The 20,919-nt window shown below is 37.3% G+C and overlaps 1 protein-coding gene across 1 annotated transcript in view; it reads right to left on the bottom strand.

Annotated features, from left to right (window-relative positions):
- The window catches only part of strc1 (stereocilin 1), a 27,890-nt gene extending 6,971 nt beyond the window's left edge, over positions 1–20,919 (bottom strand). The window contains exons 1-18 of the mRNA XM_059355252.1: positions 20,679–20,919; positions 20,088–20,203; positions 19,015–19,144; positions 18,725–18,910; positions 17,033–17,071; positions 16,771–16,941; positions 15,719–15,859; positions 14,483–14,544; positions 13,680–13,815; positions 13,481–13,569; positions 12,537–12,672; positions 12,260–12,456; positions 9,852–9,942; positions 8,153–8,324; positions 6,444–6,619; positions 4,432–4,587; positions 460–602; positions 195–343 (exon numbers count right to left, since the gene is read on the bottom strand). Coding sequence (XP_059211235.1) covers positions 195–343; positions 460–602; positions 4,432–4,587; positions 6,444–6,619; positions 8,153–8,324; positions 9,852–9,942; positions 12,260–12,456; positions 12,537–12,672; positions 13,481–13,569; positions 13,680–13,815; positions 14,483–14,544; positions 15,719–15,859; positions 16,771–16,941; positions 17,033–17,071; positions 18,725–18,910; positions 19,015–19,144; positions 20,088–20,203; positions 20,679–20,834 — 2,446 coding nt within the window. The 5' untranslated portion in view covers positions 20,835–20,919. The remainder of the gene's footprint in view (positions 1–194; positions 344–459; positions 603–4,431; positions 4,588–6,443; positions 6,620–8,152; positions 8,325–9,851; positions 9,943–12,259; positions 12,457–12,536; positions 12,673–13,480; positions 13,570–13,679; positions 13,816–14,482; positions 14,545–15,718; positions 15,860–16,770; positions 16,942–17,032; positions 17,072–18,724; positions 18,911–19,014; positions 19,145–20,087; positions 20,204–20,678) is intronic.

Below are 20,919 nucleotides of genomic sequence, written 5' to 3'. Positions count from 1 at the left end.
TTATTATTAACAATACTGTTATTATTGTTATTATTATTGTTGTTATTATTATTACTATTAATAAACTGCCAATGTGTCAAAGAAAACATTCAAGATATGAATGCAGCAAGTTCTCCTACATTACTAGTACAAGCCACTTAAGAATAAAAATATTGAAAATAGGTTAAATCCATAAAGTAAAGAATGCACAATACCTGCTATAATTCCAATCTCAATGAAGACATCAGTCCCCCAAGAACTTATGGCTCCAAAAGCGAGACTGTGGTCCAGCAGCCCAACGAAGGCCAGCAGCTGCTCCTCTGAGCAGGAGAGCCGGAGCTGGCCGAGCCACAGCACCGCCTTACTGCAGCCAGCAGGGAGAGACGCAGCACAGGGAGAGGAGGACGTTACTGAGGCTCAATATTCACCAGCAGAGGAGGAAAGTCAGAGAAAAGAGTCTGTTTGTCTCACTCTGCTTACCTGAACTCTACGGCATTGAAAGAATTAATCTCTGTGGTTTTCGCTCCACACACGATGTGTCCCATCGCTACCAGTGTGCTGGAGTCCAGCTGGCTCGGACTCTGCTGGGTGGAGTTTAACACGGTGGTGAACAGTGCAGAGAGCTGGGATGAAGACAAGAGTTATGATTAGGTGAGTACAGGGGTGTGCCATGTCGTATCGTTCACAATAATATCGGTATATTTTTTTTATGGTTAAAAAAAATGCATATCATGATATTGGCAACATTCCTACTTCTTGATGTAGTGGTTAAAGTTGTTTTAATCACAAAAATCTACTTACTCCCTGTCGCTAAACACATGCAGCTTTCAAAATAAGAGCACGGTGTGTTAACAGAATCCACCACAGAACTTACAAGAAGACTGTCAAAATAAGATGCCTTAAATAAAACAAACAAGAACCTTTGTTCACCTTTACAAAATGTCATTAAAATATGCCCCCGAAACCCCTAAATGGTTATTTTTTATTATTTGCTCATACTCAAGAGTCAAGAGTAAACGTTTTTGTATTTGGCAACTGTTGAGATTTGCACTTCACACTACATTTTAGATTTTTATTTATTTATACAGACATAAAAACATATTTTCTATATCTTTTTAAGTATTTCGTAATATCGTGAAGAATAATCGTTATCGCAAAAATAGCCTGAAATATCGTGATATTCTTTTCGGGCCATATCGCCCAGCCCTAGGTGAGTATCGAAATGTTGTATCCGGATACAATACTCATTTTCAAAAGTATCGATACCGCCAAAATATGATGCCAAGTCCCCAGAAGCTATGGAAATAAACAGAGCTGTGGCAGAGTACATATGTATGGATCAGGTTCCTATTTACATCGTGGAGAAACCTGGGTTCCAACAACTTTTTAAGCAGCTAAACCAAAGGTATGCTCTTGCCTAATATTGTGCACAGCATATAACCTCAAAATATTGTTCTAATTGTTATTGTTTATTGTATTTATTTATTCTTTGCACTACCTCAGACCTGAAGCTTGTTGTCATAGTTGCAGTTTCTTTTAGCTGTTTTTTATTATAAATATTTAACCTGTGGTTCTGTTCATTTTTACATGTTGCATTTTTCTTGTTAATAAAAATATTTCAGTTAAATTTTAGGGTCTTTGTTTTTATCCTGGTGGTATCGAAAATGGTATCGAGTATCAAATATTTTCCTGAGTATCGGTATCGAGTTGAAAATTTTAGTATCGTGACAACCCTAGTTATGATTAAAGCATATGCTTGATTTAAAAAATAGGACGTATGTATTAGACTGCATTAATTTGTACTGCAGTCCAATACAAAAGTCCTACTATCATGGTGTTTTTTTTGTTTAGTGTTTTCTGTTAGGGGGCTTTTTTGTGATCCTGCATAGTAATAAATAAAATAAAACTAAATAAAATAAAACAAAACTCTGTACTTTCTACAATGCATGTTTTTGAGTAATGCAATACTTTAAAGAAGAGGGCTTTAATTTGTCACATGACCTCCAGGAGGCCATTTTGAGACCCTATTTTGCAGACTTTTCCAAAGGAAACAGCTTTGCCAATTTGCGCCACAAAAAATCCCTCAAAACATAATTTCCTGGCCCTTTTTCATCTGGAAAAAAAAAATATTCCTACTGATAGGTGAGTAAACCTTCATTTTTGATAGTTTTATACACATAGATCAGGGATGGGCAACTGGAGGCTTGGGGGCCGCATACGGCCCGCACCCTCACTTGAAGTGGCCCTCAGTACAACTACATGCATTTGAGCATGAAATCTTAAAAGTGCAGTGTAAAAATGCACAAAATTACTTCTTGCAATTAATGTTGGTCTGCTGTTCTTGCACTGAAAAAAAAGAAATCACAGTAAGTAATTATTTTTTTTATTTGCTTCAAACCTTTTGTATTCATATTTATACTGTTATACATGCATTTGAGCATGAAATATGTTAAGTTACTGCACTGTAAACATATTTATAATTGCAATTTCATCATATCTGGTTAAGTGTACGGTCCTATATGTGGCCCTGTGGTAGTGTCCATGAAAAACTGTGGCCCCCTCCAGCATTTAAGTTGCCCATCCCTGACTTAGACTGTTGAAGACATTCATTTCAATGGGTCGTTGGTTCAATGCTACAATGTTGCCTACAGGCAACATTCAGACAAGAAACCAGTTAAAAAAAATCCTTTTATAATGTTTTTGTAAAAGGATGTATAAATGTTTTTACACATGTTTATTAAATAAATTATGTTAAAATTAATTTTAAAATTTTCACTTGTGCACCGTTATGGTACAATGCCTACAGGCAACAAACCCCAAAAACTTCTAAAGAAAAGAAAAAAAGAATTATAAAATTTCTTCAGATTATGTTTATTTAGTCTATTTTAAGACATAATGCATATTAAGAGGATTAACATCTGCACTGTCAGAACTTGAGTTGCTTCTGTGTTGACAGACTGATTGTGAAAGGATGAATTCTCGTTATGACTTTAAGGAACCTTCAGTGTACTGAAATAGATAAAAAGCACTGACCACGACTATATAAGACCCTCTCCTGGATGCATTCATTCATTCATTCATTCATTCTGGTGCATGCAAGAACTGAATCTGAGCTTGTGTGCATTAAATGTGCATTGAACTTCTCAACCACTTCCCCACTTCAAGACCTTTTTAGAGTTGATTGAAGTTAATGACTATTTAAAAAGCTCTAGTTTGTTGTGCTGTTGTTTGTATTGGGTTATACTTAGTATTTATAATATTTATTTCTGCTTTTGTCTAAATAGGATCGACACAATGTCCCTGTAATCCAAGACAACTGTGGATCATCAGTTGTTTAGTATTATCCTGCTCATACAATTGTCACAGTTATTTACATATATGACATTTGGAATAAAATTAGAGTTTGATTTAATATAGCACAATAATATAATGTTATTATATTTATATAATGATAAAAGGGCTACTTCTGGTCCTTGGTTATGATTGGCTGAGCTGGTAAAGTGCTCTATAAACACACACCAATGACTGCATTACAACAGTGTTACTGCACCAAACAAATCAGATTTTGTTGTGAATTTGTTGTTATGAGGATAGAGGAGAAAGATATAAAAAGGAAGAAAGAAAAAATACACACAACAATTTTCAAACCGTGTTAATAATAACCTCAATCTTTAAGCATGCTTTCGCTGCATCTCTGTGTTGCTTAGCAACCATTCTGCTAAATATGGCTGAAAAACAACAGTGCCTGGCAAGAATGATTATTTGTCATCAATAAATTATTGCATTGTTTTGTCTCTGAGTCTTTATTTGTGAAATATTCTCTCTGCACTGCCTTTATTCTAAAAATCACTCGAAACTGCCTCCTCTTCAGGCAGCTTGCTTTATTTTACACACTGCATTCTCAAAAAAAAGCATAATTTTTAAGTATGTGCAATACTTAATGAGGGTATTAAATAGTAAATATACACTCACCAGCCACTTTATTAGGTGCACCTCAACTACTTGTAACGCAAATATCTAATCAGCCAATCACATGGCAGCAACTCAATGCATTTAGTCATGTAGACATGGTGAAGACGAGCTGCTGGAGTTCAAACGGAGCATGAGAATGAGGAAGAAAGGGGATTTAAGTGACTTTAAACGTGGCATGGTTGTTGGAGCCAGACGGGCTGATCTGAGTATTTCATAAACTGCTGATCTAACAACCATCTCTAGGGTTTACAGAGAAAATGCCAAAATGCCTTGTTGATGCCAGAAATCAGAGGATTTAAGACTGGTTCAAGATGTTAAAAAAAATCAACAGTAACTCAAATAACCACTCGTTACAATCAAGGTATGCAGAAGACCATCTCTTGAAGCAGCAGAAGACAACGCTGCCACTTTATTAGGTACACCTTGCTAGCTAATAACGTGTCCAGTGAGTGTATGTGATGTGTTAACTTCTGCAGCTACCTGTCTGTTGTTCCAGGCACTGACAGCCCCCAGAGCAGCGATGCTCCTCCGCTCAGTCAGTCTCAGGCTGCTCAGCTCCGCTAGTGACAGCTCTAATGATATTCTACCCAGCTGAGAGATCACGGACTGGGAGAAGTTCGAGGCAGGGCCGTAGATCTATACACATATAAAGACAGAGCAGACACAAACAAACATCAAACATAATTACCACATAAAACATACAGTATATCAGTAAACTTGATAACCTAAGAGAAAATAAAAAAGGGTCTTGTGGGTTTTGTGTCTTGTTTAGTTTTGATGTGTTAAGGTTCTTGTTTTTTATTGTGGTTGTATTTATTTATTTGGGTTGGTTTTGTGATTTTGTTGTTGTTGTATTTTTTTGTTCTGTTTTTGTTTTTCTCTCTGTGTTTGTTCATTGGTGATTTGTGTTGTGTTTTGTCTAAATTAATAAAAAAATAAAAATAAAAAAATAAAAAAAAGACAGAGCAGACATGCAGTATTAACATTTGGACTGGGGAAAAAATGATCCTACAATACCTATAATGGCCCTAATACGCCATCATAGAAACCTCCCTGAATTAAACACATCATACATGCAAACCTTCAGTGACAGGAGTCACAAGAACTATCTCCTACTGAACACCTCAAAGACTCAGGAAATGAGATTTCAGCAGGTTCAAGCCCCCCTTCAGCCAGTGAATACCTGTGGGGTGGACATCGAGGTGGTGCCAAGTTCTAAGTATCTAGGTGTATACCTGGATAATAGGTTGGACTGGTCCCTAAAACACAGACGCTCTCTACAAAAAGGGGCAGAGTCGCCTCTTTTTCTTCTTGAAGCTCAGATCTCTGAACATCTATAGTAAGATGCTGCAGATGTTTTATCAGTCTGTGGTGGTAGTGTGTTGTTTTATGCTGCAGTCTGCTGGGGAGGCAGCATCACACACAGAGATGATCAGACTGGTCTACAGAGCTGGTTCTGGTCTAAAGAGCTGGTTCTTTGGTTGGAGCCAAGTTGGACACACTGGAGGAGGTGGTGGAGAGATGAAATGTCAAGATGTTCCAGGCCATCCTGAAATACCCAGATCATCTGCTACACAAAACCTTTTTGGACCAAAAAAACAGCCGTGGACGGCTCCTCTCTCTCCGTTTCAGGACGGAGAGATACAAAAGATCCTTCTCTCCTACAGCCATCAGGCTGTATCGTTCTAACAAGAGCTAATTGCCCCTCTGGGATAAATAAATGAATTTCAGGCCCTGTTTACACGAGGACGCTCGCGGGTAAAAACGTCAAAATATTCTATTGGAAGTGCCTTTCGTTTAGACTGTGACGGCGTTTTTGGGGCTTAAAGACGCAAAAATCTGAAACCCCCTTCCAAAGTGGAAAAGTTAAATACGCTCCGCCGTATCGTGTCCGTCTACACTGACAAGACGCAAAACTCTGCTCACGTCACGTATGTGTTTACGTCACATACATGCTCCAGTACAGGAAAATAAACAAACGTGGGATTATTTCCATGCGTCGGACCTTCAAGCTGCTCTGGCAGCTCTAATAAACTTACAGGAGCCTTTCCACCAAATGTACAGGATATGTACAGATAGTATTAGTGAACAGAGAAGGATCTGTAATTACCTCTATCACATTCTGGATGCAGCAATTGGTCGGAGGCGAGCCAGACGGCTTTGGAGGAGACCTGGGAGATCTAGTGATGGTGGATAACTTTGTGGAAGGAGTAGCTGATGAAAATGTGTGGCGGGAAAACTTCTGCATGCCCAAAGATGCTCTTATCGCTTTAAGTGATGCCGCCTGGCTGCATACAATCGAATTTCACACACTTTTGCGTCACAGTATGCAAGCAGATTTCCTCCCGAAAACGCTCGTCTAAACGAGGAATAAAAAGTGAAGACGCGACGCCACTTTCGCGTCTTCTGTTCAGACCGTCCTCGTGTGAACGGGGCCTCAATTGAATTGAATTTGAATACCTGCACTGAGGTGGACTGCAGAAGAATCTCACCTGTCTGACTTTCCGGAGCACCTCCCTGCGCTGGTAGGACTCCAGGAACGGGTCATGGCCCATCAGCTCCAGACAGTTTTTGAAGGCCGATGTAGACATGCTGGTCAGGCTGTCGGGGGTCCAGGCAGCGGGAGCAGTGGTATGCAGAATCTCACAGGTAGGAACCATCGGAGCCGCTGGTGGAGGGCACAGACACAAATACAGTCATGGAAAAATTATTAGACCACCCTTTTTCTTCTATATCTTGTTCATTTTAATGTGTGGTACAACTAAAGATACATTTGTTTGGACACACATAATAACAAACAATCACTAAGTAATGCACTACATGAAAAATTGCTATTTTAAAGTGAAAGCACTGAATTCGTATTTCTTTGTAGAATTTATATAGATGATTGAAATAATTATTACAGGGCCAAAAAATATATTTTTTTCAGTGTACGTCCATCTTTGTAAGAATTAATTAAATCTTTATTTTGAACATGCACATATATACAGTAATTGAAAAATTATTAGACCAATGTTTTCTTCAATTTCTTGTTCATTTTAATGTGTGGTACAACTAAAGATACATTTGTTTGGACAAATATAATGATAACAACAAAAATAGCTCATAAGAGTTTAATTTAAGAGCTGATTTATATTCATTTTCCATGGTTTTCTTGTCATTATATTATTCTATTCTATTATGTTATTTTATCAATATTTTATATATTTTAGTATTTGTATTATGTATGTTTCTTATCATTTTAGTATCATGTATTTAATTTTATTTGCTTTATCTATAATTGAATGTTTGTGGTTTTCTTTCAACTAATGAGAAAGGTACCAGGGTTATGTAATAATAATGGATAAATATAACGTGTTTATTGTTGCATAAAGCATAGAAAATCCAATTCCATCAATTCCAACCAGGACTTTTAATCATTTCACACATTTACACCTAAATTATTTTAATGTCACCTGCTTACTTGTGCAATAATAGTTTTTTTAAGTCTGTATATTTGTTGAAATTTGTACATTTTCTCAAGTCTGTATATGTTGCTTTTTTTTCTACAATATACATCATTTTAATGCCTGGTACAACTAAATGTACATTTGGTTTAATTTAAGAGCTGATATCTGGACATTTTCATGGTTTTCTTGTTAATGATTTTGGTTATTATCAAGAAAACCATGGTAAATGTCTAGATATCAGCTCTTAAATTAAACCTATGAGATATTTTTGTTGTTATCATTATATTTGACCAAACAAATGTACCTTAAGTTGTAGCAGGCATTAAAATTAACAAAACATCTGAGAAAAAAAGGGTGGTCTAATAATGTTTTCCTGTATGTGATCAATTTTTTCTCTCCCTCTACACTCTGAGCGATGACATCACACACTCTGACACGAACATTCCGTGCAATACACACCCATTATAATCTCAGAATTTCTCCCAAAATGATCATGGTCATTGAACAGGGATTGATAAAAAACTATATGACCTATCGAAACGTGGATTAATACACCGATACACAAGACTTGTGTCTACTGTTTGAAGTTTAAATGGAGTCTCTAGGTGAAATTATGCCGTAGAAGTAGATGTTTGAAAATCTCCAATTATTGTTCTTTTTCGCTAATTTTTTTTCGGCCGTCCCATTCACTTCAATGCAAAAGTTTGGGCAGTGTGTCAGGAGGAGATTTTAGGAATCAAAGTGACGCTCACGTGATTGAGGAGTTATTTTGAGGAAGCCCAGGAAGAACTGAAGAAAATACTGCTGCTTTTCAAAAAATGTCTTCTTCTCGTCCTCTTCTAAGCAGTGGAGGCCCACGTCCCCACGCTCCCACCGCCGCTGGCTCATGAACAGCTTCTCTAGACGGCCCACAGTCATCAGCGCCTGAGGGACACAAACAGCAACACATGTACATTTGTACATTTGTACATTTAGTCATTTAGCAGACGCTTTTATCCAAAGCGACTTACAGGAAGAGTAAAAAGCAAACAATCAAGGTATAGTGCAATAAGAGCTATTAGTGCTAGTGACAATTCTTTGAGGAGTAGACTTATCATGTGGTCTAGGAGAGAAGATGCTCTCTGAAGAGCTGGGTCTTCAGGAGTTTTTTAAAGGTAGAGAGGGACGCCCCTGCTCTGGTAGGAACTGGTAGTGTGTTCCACCAGCGGGGAACAAGAAGTGCAAAGAGTCTGGATTGCCTTGGACTAACGGGGGGCAGAGCCAGGCGCCGTTCATTGGAAGAGCGCAGCGGTCGTGAGGTAGCATATGTCTGAATCAGGGCGTTCAGGTAGGTAGGAGCAGTACCGGAGACAACTTTGTAGGCAGCATTAGAGATTTGAATTTGATGCATGTAGGGACACACACTGATGGTTGACAGGAAAACAGGAACTCCACCACCTGATCCTGACACCTCCAGGAGATGTGACACCTGAGGGATTTATTTACAGCCTTGGTCGGCCTAACCTGCCACGGGATCAAGTAACAATCCCAACGCCTCACTACGGATTTCTGGACATCGAGTGAATCCCTTACAGCAGCTGGCCCAAATTCCTGATTTTCTATGAGTGGCCAAAAGTAAATCTGGATGGACGGCTGGAGGACAAAAATATATTTTAATGTTTTAATTCCATTAAAATGTATTACATTTTATATAAATTAAACATCTGAAGTCCAGGAGATTTTGGTTCAAATTTGTCAACTTCCTATGCATTAATTTCTGTCTCTGTTCAGCATCTTTCAGTCTGTCCTTACATCACATGCATGGCTCCTTTTTCTCCACACAAACTTGGCTATCAGTCTGATTTTTCATTTTATTTTAATTAACAAAGTATAAAGCTGCCAGGAACCCAAAATACAAACAAAAGACACAGGCTTCTATGGAAATGTACCTTCTTTTCTTTTCTTTTCTTTTTTCTTTTTTTTTTTTTACCATTTATAAACACAAAAACAGCAGAAAAATAATAAATTATAAAACTACAAAACAGTCAATTTGCATGTACATTAAAAACAGTAATAGTTTTCATTGTAGAAGGAAAATTCACAATTTAAAAATGGTCTAGAAACATAAATGGCACACTGTGAAAGCTCCTATGATGCACTTTCAACTGGCTTTCTCAGCTTGTCTACGTATCATATATAAATAAAGTTACTACTGTAAATAAAACATGTATATTTTCAATAAATAGATGGACTCCAGAGGGTTAAAAGGAAAGCCATGTTTCTGACAGAACAAACAATGCAACTGAAGGTGCTTTAGCAGCTATAATGCCTTTGTAATCAAGAGTGGAAATTTGAGAAGACATTTTAAAACTTGTTCCTTGTAAGGCTTACAGGAACCAATTAAACAATTTCCTCATTCTTAGGAGCTGAAGATGTAAAACCAAAAAAATAAGAATTCAGCTGTGAACTCACCAGAGGAATCTCCTGCAGCTTGTCTTTGGGCAGGAAGAAGAGAAACCGGTCCACCTGGCTGAGTGTTGTCTGTTTCCAGCTGCTGACTGGGCTGTGAGGAAACAAAAGGATAATTCATCAGCTTTTCTCTTTTGAAACCTCCTCCAGTTAATGCTTATAATTTCCTTGTTTTTCCCCTTAACTATAAACTTACATATCTCACTGCATAGGTTATGGAATCCCATAAACACACTGTCAAAACCCTACTTAATAAAGTCTTAATGTACGTTATTAAAAAGCTGATTTCTTAACAAAAGTTTATAACCCTGTGGTGAACGCTTATGTGTATTATTCAATGTGACAGAAAGTTTGAATATGACCTCATGTTTGTGTTGTGAAAATAAAAATAATAAAGTATAAAAAAAAATAAAAAGCTGATTTCTTAAGTTTGCTTAATTGGATTTCCTCCCAAAAGAAACCAGAAAATGTGCTGATGAACTAATAAAACTCCCATAATATCAAAATATCATGAACATAAAGTCAAATTCACAAAACAATGAATAGAGAATCAGCATTTGCCTCTATTGTGACGGAACAGCAGATTTAATTTATTTATATTATTTTATTATTTGTTTTATATTTTAGTATTTGTATTATGTATGTTTATTATAATTTTAGTATCATGTATTTAATTTTATTTGCTTTATCTATAATTGAATTTTTGTGGTTTTCTTTCGACTAACGATAAAGGTGCCATACTGTAGTTATGTAATAATAATAATGGATAAATATAATGTGTTTATTGTTGCATAAAGCATAGAAAATTAAATTCCATCAATTCCATCCAGGACTTTTAATCATGTTTGCACATTTAAACCTCACACTTTATGATTGTCACCTGCTTACTTGTGCAATAATAGGTTTTTCAAGTTAAAGTTAAAGTTTGTATATTTTCTCAAGTCTGTATATGTTGCTATTTTTCTAAAGTATACAGACATGGAAAAAATGATGAGACCACCCATTGTTTTCTTCTATTTCTTGTTAATTTTAATGCCTGGGACAACTAACGGTTAATTTGTTTGGACAAATATAATGATAACAAGACAAATAGCTCATAAGACTCTAATTTAAGAGCTGATATCCAGACATTTTCAATGGTTTTCTTGATAACGATTTTGGTTATTGTCAAGAAAACAGCTAGAAAATGGCTAGATATCAGCTCTTAAATGGAAAACAATGGGTGGTCTAAGAATTTTTTCCATGACTGTATACTGTATTTACATGGTCGCCCATAAAGTTGGAATAATTTTGTTTTCAGGCACAATCATCTGTTAATTGTGGTTTTATTTTTTTAGTGATTGATTACTAAAGTTTTGAGAATATAGAGACTTTATCCGTCAAAAATAAATCACATTATCACAATCATTTCATGGAAAGAGGTAAAAAACAAAAAAATTAATTTTTTGGCCAAATTGTGATATCTGCCTAACTTTACTACATACAAACCAAACTACATTATTTATATGTAAGAGAAAAAATTGCCTTAGTCAGGGCATATTCTGCCTAAGTCACTTTTATCTGTTATGAAATCGATGTGTTTAATTTTTTATGCAAACTTGTTCACACTTCTATTGGAACTTACTGTTACAATATCAATTAAGAATACCAATGGGCTTGCTAAAAATTGTGTTTTTTCTTGTTTCCCGAAAACGTTCAAATATGACTTAGGCAAATATGCTATGAGGCTAACGATATATATACACTACCGGTCAAAAGTTTTAGAACACCACAATTTTTTTTTTTTTATTGAAATTCATGCAGTTCAAGTCAAATGAACAGCTTGAAAGGGTACGAAGGTAAGTGGTGAACTGCCAGAGGTAAATAAAAAAAGGTAAAGTTAACCAGAACTGAAAAATGATGTACATTTCAGAATTATACAAGTAGGCCTTTTTCAGGGAACAAGAAATGGGTTAACAACTTAACTCTATGGAGTCTTGGGCTATTTTGTCCATTTTTTAATTCTTTTCATGTCTTTGTAAGTCATTTTGTGTCTTTTTTTGGTCATTTTGTCTTTTTTTTAGTAATTTTGTGTCTTTTGGTGTTTTTTTGTCATTTTGTGTCTTTTTTTAGTCTTTTAGTCCAACATAAAATGTGATTTTGAATCTTTTTTTTACTTTCAAAACACTATCATGCTCAATCAAGAATTTTAAATGTTGCAAATGTGCATTAATTTCAGAGTACACTGAGACATTAAACTGCATAATTTTCAATTAAATTCTGGAAAAGTTGGTGTGTTCTAAAACTTTTGACCAGTAGTGTATATATATATATATATATATATATATATATATATATATATTATTCCAACTTTAAGGGCGACCGTGGTTATACATTTAAAGTGTTTCTGAATCTGATTCTGATAACTTTACCCAAAGACGGCGGGTTCCTGCAGGATATGAGCCACGATGTCCATCTTTCCGATGCTGTAGCAGAGCTCCTGGAGGGAATCCAGATTGTCGATGAAGAAGCTGCGGTCCAGCTGAACGAAAACCTCGTCCACCACAAACGGCGCCATGATGCCCAGAGAACGAAACTCCTCCTCAGTGAACACACCTGTGTACATGCCCTGCAGAGAAAGAGTCCACAAAACACACGATAAACCTTCTTTTCTATAAAAGAAAGAAGGATCAGTGTGGCTCTACTGACCAACTTCTGCGCCATTTTGTCCACCAGCAGCTTCTGTTTTACTCTCGGCAGTAGCAGGAAGTGGTGAGGGTCCTGCACGATCACCTTCCTCAAAGTGTGCATTATATCTGTGGGAAACTTCTTAATGGTGCTCACCCTGCAAGAGACAACACACAGACACAACATATATAGTCAATAAATCATGCATCTAGTGCTACAGTCCCCTCTGAAACTATTGGAACACTGAGCCAATTTCCTTTATTTTTGCTGTATACTGAACACTTAAGGTTTGACATAAAAAAATACTCATATATGACAAAAGATCAATATTTCAGCTTCTATTTCCAGGTATTTACATCTAAATCTATTAAAAGAAATTAGAAGAGAGCCCCTTCTGTTTGAAGCAACTAAATATTAAGTATAATAACTTTAATCCATTTTAAGTCTACTTTTGCTCACCCAAAAACGCGTCATTTAGCGGTGCCATTTAACAGACGTGAATACCTGGAAATAAAAGATCTGAAATGCTGATCTCTTCTTTCACACTCAGGTGTTGCAGTAATTTAAATAAAAAAAATTAAAAATGGGTGGGTACAAACAGAAGGTAGTATCTTCTTAGATTTTTAAATAGATTTAGATGTAAATAATATGGTAATAAGCTGAAATGCTGATCTCCCAAATGTTTTTAGTGAGCATTAAAAATAAAGGAAATTGCCTCATTGTTCCCATAGTTTTGAAGGGGGGGACTGTATTTTATTTCCAAATGGAAGGATTAGCCCTTTTACCTTCAATATTATTACAGTGTACTTTACTTTATAAGCTGTCAAACATGACAAGTACACAAGGGTTTCCTAAATCTGATATTTCAGGTGAAGGTTTTAGGCATTTCATTCTTATCCAGTCATGAGAAGATGATCATTTTCCTGTATATCAAGTGGAGCGATAAATGTCAACTTGTGACTTACGACATGGACAGGGCGATCTCAGCGCCGAGATCTTTGAGCAGCTCACTGACGAAATCAAACTGAATCACCTTGTCGATCACACACTCTTTCTGAAAAAGACACATGAAAACGGGCTTAAATTTCATATGTTTTAGACAAAAATATTGTTTAATGAAGGCAGATATCTCAGAGACATTAGAATCATTCCAACATGTTTTACCAGCGAGGTGTGCAGAGGACCAGGCTGCTGCCGGAGGAAGGCCAGGATCCTTCTGACTGAAGACGGCGAGGAATCAGAGTGGAGACGCTCCTGTAGGACCTTACAGCTAACACCCTGACCCAGTGTCCCCAGGGTCCTGATTAGATAAAGACAAGTGTCAATTGTTGTGAGAAAATATTATAAAACAATGTATGCATTTAATCCAATAGAGTGTGTGATTAATAAGGCAAAAAGCAGAAATGATAATTCTTGACTGTGTGTCACAATGAGAGCTGTAACCTAGGATACAGTGAGTAATCACTTTGATGACCAGACTGAAGATAGAACTAATGTCAGAGAACATTAAGGTAAGATCTTGATATGTGTTGAAAGACTTGTAGAAGGATGTTTTTGAAGGTTATAATAATTAAAAGTGTGATGATTCTTAAGAAAAAGCTGAAAAAAAATTATACCGACACAACATTGTAAACATTTTTAAGTTGTATATACAGGCAGCGGAGAAAAGCGGAGAAAATAGGCCAAGACTCCAAAAGGTTAAACTAAGAACTTGGACGTCTCCTGCTCATTATTCCCCATGAAACGATCGGCGCAGAGAAATAGGTGAGGATTTTGTGTTGGAGTCAGATAATCTAATTTTAAAGGTTTCCTATATATATTTTCCAACACCGTCGCATCTGACCTTGGGGCTTTGAGCTGTCTTAATTTGCCACTACACAACAGATGTATAGCTGCAGACTGTACCAGCAGCTAAAAGCTAAAAGAGAGCGCCAACAGTATTCATGAAAGAAATGAGTTGTACTTACAGAAGATCTTGCTCAATCAGGTGTGGTCTTGTATCAAGCACCTCTTTGAAAAGTGCTTTAGCCTGGGGAAGAAATGGAGAAAATGTTGTTAGGTGTTTTGTTGCTGGTTTATGTATTTTCTATGCTGCTACTCTCCCAGTTTTCATGGCCAGAGGTGACGGCAATCTGATATCAATAGTTTATATTCACAGGTGAGTCCATTCACAGTGTCGGTGATGATGACGTCTTTGCTTTTGCTTCTCCACTTTAATAATTCAGCACTTAATCAAGATACTGTCATACACACCTTCCCATGACAAACAGAGGAAGCATATTTAATCAGAGGAAGCACAAAGAGATCATAACACAAAGTACAAGTCACAGGCTCATATTTAACTGTACACGTGTTTGGGAGCTGACTTCAGACTCGATGGCCTGTTCTCTCCCTGTTAATCCCTACACATACACCTTTCTTTATCTTTTTTTGTGTGCAAACCTTAAAAATGTTACCATTAAAGTTACATAACTGGTACCATTAATTTCCAGATTAATAATTTAATTTTGTAGAACATTGCTTTAGTTGCCCCCTTCTGTTTGAAACACTGAGTACTTTTAAGAATGTGAAGCTTCTCTGATATTTGGCAAAACAAAACAACTTGACAAGTAAAAAATAACTTGTTGATGCTTCATCTTTGGGAGCATGGTGCAGAATATTTGTAATGGAAGAAATCACTTTCTACCTGAAGCTTCAAGTAAATATATTTGAGGAAATATGGCCAAAATGGAAAGTTTATATTTCCACAAAACTTTTTTACCATGTGTATGCAAGTTTAGTAGTATATATACAGTACTGTGCAAAAGTCTTAGGCAGGTGGGCAAAAGGCTGTGAAATAAGAATGCTTTCAAAAATAGAAATGTTTATAGTTTACTTTTTATCAATTAACAACATGCAAGTGAGTGAACAGAAAAATAATCTAAATCAAGTCAATATTTGCCTTCAAACCAGCATCAATTCTTCTAGGCATTTTTCACACCTGCCTTTTGCACAGTATAAACCTTTAAACCTTTAAAAACACAACAACCCACGTTCCAATTTTTATTAAAATTATGTTGTAAAAAGCTGACTAAAAATGAAGAATAAATAATAAAATTAAATAACAACTTTGGCTGTTAACCTCTATGCAGCCTGTGATGATGTGTCACATTTATGAAGCGGCACTAAGCATACATAAAGCTTCTAGGATGTTTGTGTGATACCTGCTGTGTGTTCCAGGGTTTTGTGAATGCAGAGTTGGTGTTGTTGACCAGCTGAGGGATCCTGGACATGACGCTGAGCAGCGGCGTGGCGTACAGCAGAGGCTCCACATCGTCCTGCCAATCAACCACTTCTGGGAAACCCTGGTCAGAAAAGAGAGGAGATTTAGTTTTAAAACTCACACAACTCTAAACGTCTTTCACTGAAAGCTTATGATCAAATATCAAATCTACTAAGATAAGCTCTGATTGCAATATATTTAATACCCTCTCTTTAAAGTTGAAATCATATTTCATATGTACATGGTAGCTGGAGAGAATAGCTGTGTTTCTGTTGCGACTAGGGGGGGAAAGCGGCCACCAGGAAAGTCACAGGCCGCACCCTCTCAAAAGTCCGCTCACTCTGCATGTTTCGACTACAAGTTAGCCCCCAGAGGTATTTAGAGACTCTGGAGGTGACGTATGGTTTTCACCGTCGCTAACTGTGCACAACGTCAGCAGCTGAAAGCAGCATGGCTAATTATGCACAGAGTCTCCGCTGATCATGAACATAGTGATTGTGAATTAACCGGCATCACTAACTGTGCACAGAGTGTCCGGTGCTTGTTGTAAACAATCAGAGATCGCTAAGTGAACACCTCCTGCAGCAGCAGCACATACACACTGTACTGCTACAGAGCTAACTGTAGCTAACTGCCGCTAACGGCGGCTCTTCTTAACAAGCCGACCTCCGGCTCCTTAGCGGCTCGTTAAGAAGAGTAAGAAGGAGTTGCTGGATTTGTCTCCAGTCGCTTTCTTGAAAAATAGTCGCTAAGGGGGTCTGAAAAGTCGCTAAATTTAGCAGTCGTTAAGTTGGGAACACTGCTTTGCCGGCTTTTACAAATGTGTGAGACCACAGAGAATGTACGGTTACATTGTAACCTTGGTTCTCTGAGTGAAGAAACCACAGAGAAAGTCTTTTCACTCAGAGAAGCAAGGTTGCAATGTTACTGTAACCTGTGTGTGTGTGTGTGTGTGTGTGTGTGTGTGTGTGTTTGTGTGTGTGTGTGTTGTACCCATAGTCTAGTGGAGAGAGCATTGGCCTGTGGCGGGCTGAAGCCTGGTGTGTGTTGGGCCATGGCGGGCAGAGACGACAGCAGCAGGTCAGAGGTCAGGGTCAACAAGGTCTCCGTCTTCATCCCCATGACGAGCGGGCCGAGCTCCTGCAGCCGGCCCGGAGCCGTCAGCTGGACACAGGAGAGGACGGTGTGAGGTTCAGGGTGCAGAGGGCATCTCAATACTAAATTCACATGATGGTGTATTTAAAAAATCACTCACGGTGCTACTTGAAGACATCTTGTCTACAATCAGGTAAGCCTGAAAAACACAGAATGACAGGAAATTAATAAAAAACAAATTACTTTTAAACTGGTCATTGACTGTTACGTCTGTATTTGCTCCAGCTCTGTTTCACTTGGTGGAATATTTAAACCAATCAGAGTTTGGTATTAGTAGAACATATTCTGCATTATGAATTGCTTTTCTAATGTTATCTGACCCAATCATGGTTGCATATTTTTTATCTATCCGTATTGCATGAAATCTGTTGTCTATCAAAGTTACTCCTCTCAGGTTGCCAGTTTCTGTCTCTCTCCATGCCTAGTTTCTGTGCGTGGAAGAAACAATCCCACTGGCTGAAAGGAATCATTTTTCACTTTTCTCTTATTTCTTCTTCTTTCAGGAAAGATAAGCTATTTTTAAAAAAACAAGCTTAATATTTTGGAATTTTTTGGAATGTTTTTTACAGCTTCCTGTAGGTTACAATACAAATGATTGATGAATGATTTAATGATCTGACTGCAGATAGGGCTGCATTAAAAAAAATATATATATTTTATTTTAATTACATATTTATTTATTTTTATTAGTAGTAGAAGTAATATTTAATTTACATAGTATTTTTGTTTCTTTTTACTTCTATGTGTTAATAACAATATTGTAATGCAATTTTTACATCACATGTACACTCAGTATCACCTTAAACTGTAAATGAGAGAAGAAGGGAAAAAATCTGTGGAAATGGTTCATGGCATGAAGGTGTGCATCCCCGATTTTTAATATTTCTGAATTTTTTTTTCAAAATATCATTATTTACGTAGGACGTGTTGCAGCATTGCACTGTTTCCGATCGGACGCCTTTTAGTGGAGCTCCGCCCCATTGTGTGATAGGCCTACACCTGGTCAGTAACACAATTCACTCTGGATTTACACCCTGACTCATCTCATCTGGAAGTCTATTTAGCCTACCTATCTTTAGGAGTTTTAAAGTGCGCTACAAGGTTTAATTTTCCAATAATATTCAATTGTTTCCAGCGAATATCAATGTTCAATGTGTATGTGCTGGATGATGTGTGTATCTTATGAAAAATAAGTGTTTTATGGAGTTGCAGACGTTGTAGTTTATATCTCAATGTACATACATGTATTACCCAATATACACTTTGTATATTAACACTATGCAAGAAAAAAATCTACTTAATCTCCCACTATACCAATACATACTTCCTACGGGCACTGCCCTAGTTATTCTAATTTGTATTCAAGTAACTGACAATATTTCAAAGTAACCTGACCCAACCCTGTCCAAGATGCTGCCTTCACCATTTACCAGAAAATAAAGTTCTATGTGCCTGAACGGCACTCTGTAGGTTTGAAGAGGTTAATCCTCTTGAGACATGTGGAAGCAAGACAGCAGCTGTGAGGCGGAGGTAAAAGTAAAAGGCTCCAGTTCAGATGATAGCTGATGGTGAAGTAAAGCTCAGGTCTTTGCCTCATGAGCTGCTTCACCTCAGGGGTCAGAGTGCCTGTCAGCTGCTCCTCCAGCCTACCAGCTCCACCAGCTGCTGGGAAACCAACCATGTACGACCAACAGGGGCTGATGCAGTGAAAGGGGAGCGACTACTCAAACCCCTGATAGTTATAATTATGTATGTTAAATCTTCCACCGTACATTCCAGGCTGCTCCTCTACCTGAGCGGGGCTGAAGGAGTCGAGGGCGGCGAGGGCCGGCTGGGCGTCCAGCAGCTGTGACGGCGTGACGGCCTGCAGGAAGGTGACGCCCAGCGAGGGCAGCAGGTGGCCCAGCTCCGCCAGCCGGCCGGGACTCAGAGAGGAGGGCACCTTTAGGTCTCCGCTGGTCAGCAACAAGCTGGAAATCTGGACGTGAGATTCAGAAAAAGGCACAAAGTCAGTTTGTTAAATGAAAGCACACGTGTTAAAAACACTAAATAAATAAAGCAGATAGTAACTTGTGTTCCTACCAGGTGACTCGGCAGACTGAGGCCCTGACGAGTGCAGTTCATCACGCTGTCCTGGATCACTCTGAACACCTCCGTGTCTTTGTACACAAGCAGGTCCTCCAGGTCGGCCAGGCACAAGACGTTACCCAGCCTGGAAGTACAAACACTCTTTAAACAACAGATTTCCTGCCAAAAATCTTTTTTCTTTTAAAAAGATTAATTAATGAATTATTGCCAACAATACATACCGGTATATATATATATATATGACCATGATATATCTGTAAAATCTTGAATTATCTATCTATCTATCTATCTATCTATCTATCTATCTATCTATCTATCTATATATATATATATATATATATATATATATATATTACATTTTTTACATTATGATTATATTTTGATATTTGTGTATAATTTTTTTAATTACATTTTTTTCATTTAATTATTCTTTTTTTAAAAAATATAAAAAAAATATAATAAATTTTATAAGTTTTTTAAAAATTAAAAAAATAATATATATTTTTTAATTCATTTTGTTTTTATTTTTCTTTTGCTGACCATGTTGTTTAATTTGAAAGGAATGCTTTTTGAATGTTTATTTTTTTTAAATGTGTTTTGTTTGTTTGTTGAAAATTAGCTAAATGTTTCAATAAATATACTTTTGAAAAAATACAATTGTTATATTGTCATATTATTATATTATTTCACATATTCACATGTTACCTTTTGAGTAGATGTTTGTGCTGCATCTCCAGATGAAACATTTGTGTAATTTTATTTTTAATTAAACATGTTTTCTGGTTTGTATCCGTCAATTACAGACAATTATAAGTTGTGCACTAGCCATCTTGTTTTTTTCTGTATTCATTTTTACAGATATTTCATCACTGAGATGATCTGTCTATGAGACATTTTGCATTTCAGGGGTTCAAAATGAACGAGAAAAATAAAACTAACTTAACCAAACTAAATATCAATGTGTTTTTTCCAGGTTTTATCTAAGGTTAAAACTAATAAGATCCTGTCAGTTAAATAGTTTACATGGAGAGAAAGGTTGGAGGAGCCTCCGTTCAGTCTTCCCCCACCTGGTGAAGTCCTGAGCTGTCAGGTTCCTGTAGGTGCCGATGAGGCTGTGAGCGATGAACTCCTGCTTCAGAGGAGTCAGAGTGTTCCTCTGCAACACATCCAGCCCGTCCAGCAGCTGTGGAGATACATGAAAAACAGTCACAGCATCTCTGTCTGACATGAAATGTTTCATTCTGTGTGTAATGGATCTATATAATGTATTATTTCCACTTTTTGAATTTAATTATGACATAAATTAACTTTACTTTGATATTCTAATTCATTGAATACACCTGTATTTCCCCTCAAACTTCATATTTAAAAAAATAATTCAAAATGTCAAATAATCCCTTTAAAGCATTTTTAAAGTTGTGGCTGGGCACTGAAAGGTCAGCGACCCTTTTATCTTCAGGTCATTCTTAATTCATGCGTCCTTCCTTTACTTATTGAACATTAGCTACAGGCCTGTACAGAGACAGAAGAGTCTGTCTGAGCTTTCCTTTGACCAGAATGTGACAAGAAGCTGCGCTGCGCCCCGAGGCTAATCGAAGTGACTGAGTCCAGGCGTGTCAGGTTTCTGAGCCAGGTGTCAGAGCTCAGAGGGCTGTTACCTGAGCGGAGGAGAGGTGTTGGAAGTTGTGGAAGGGCAGGTAGGCGATCAGGTTTCCTGTGTCCCTGATGAGTGACTGATGACCTCTGATGATGACGGAGGGGGGCATAACTTTACTGTACCACGCGCCAAAAGCCTGCCGCTGCTCCACAGTCATGTGATCCAGGTGTCTGTTGATGGTCTCCCTCCTGGAGAAATAAATCAGATTTAACCCTTAAGAATCCAGACCCAGTTATCCTTAA

This window comes from Centropristis striata, chromosome 2, assembly GCF_030273125.1.
Source record: "Centropristis striata isolate RG_2023a ecotype Rhode Island chromosome 2, C.striata_1.0, whole genome shotgun sequence".
NCBI classification, from domain to species: domain Eukaryota; kingdom Metazoa; phylum Chordata; class Actinopteri; order Perciformes; family Serranidae; genus Centropristis; species Centropristis striata.
The sequence above is the reverse complement of the archived record's forward strand: the minus strand, read 5'-3'. Positions and strand labels throughout refer to the sequence as shown.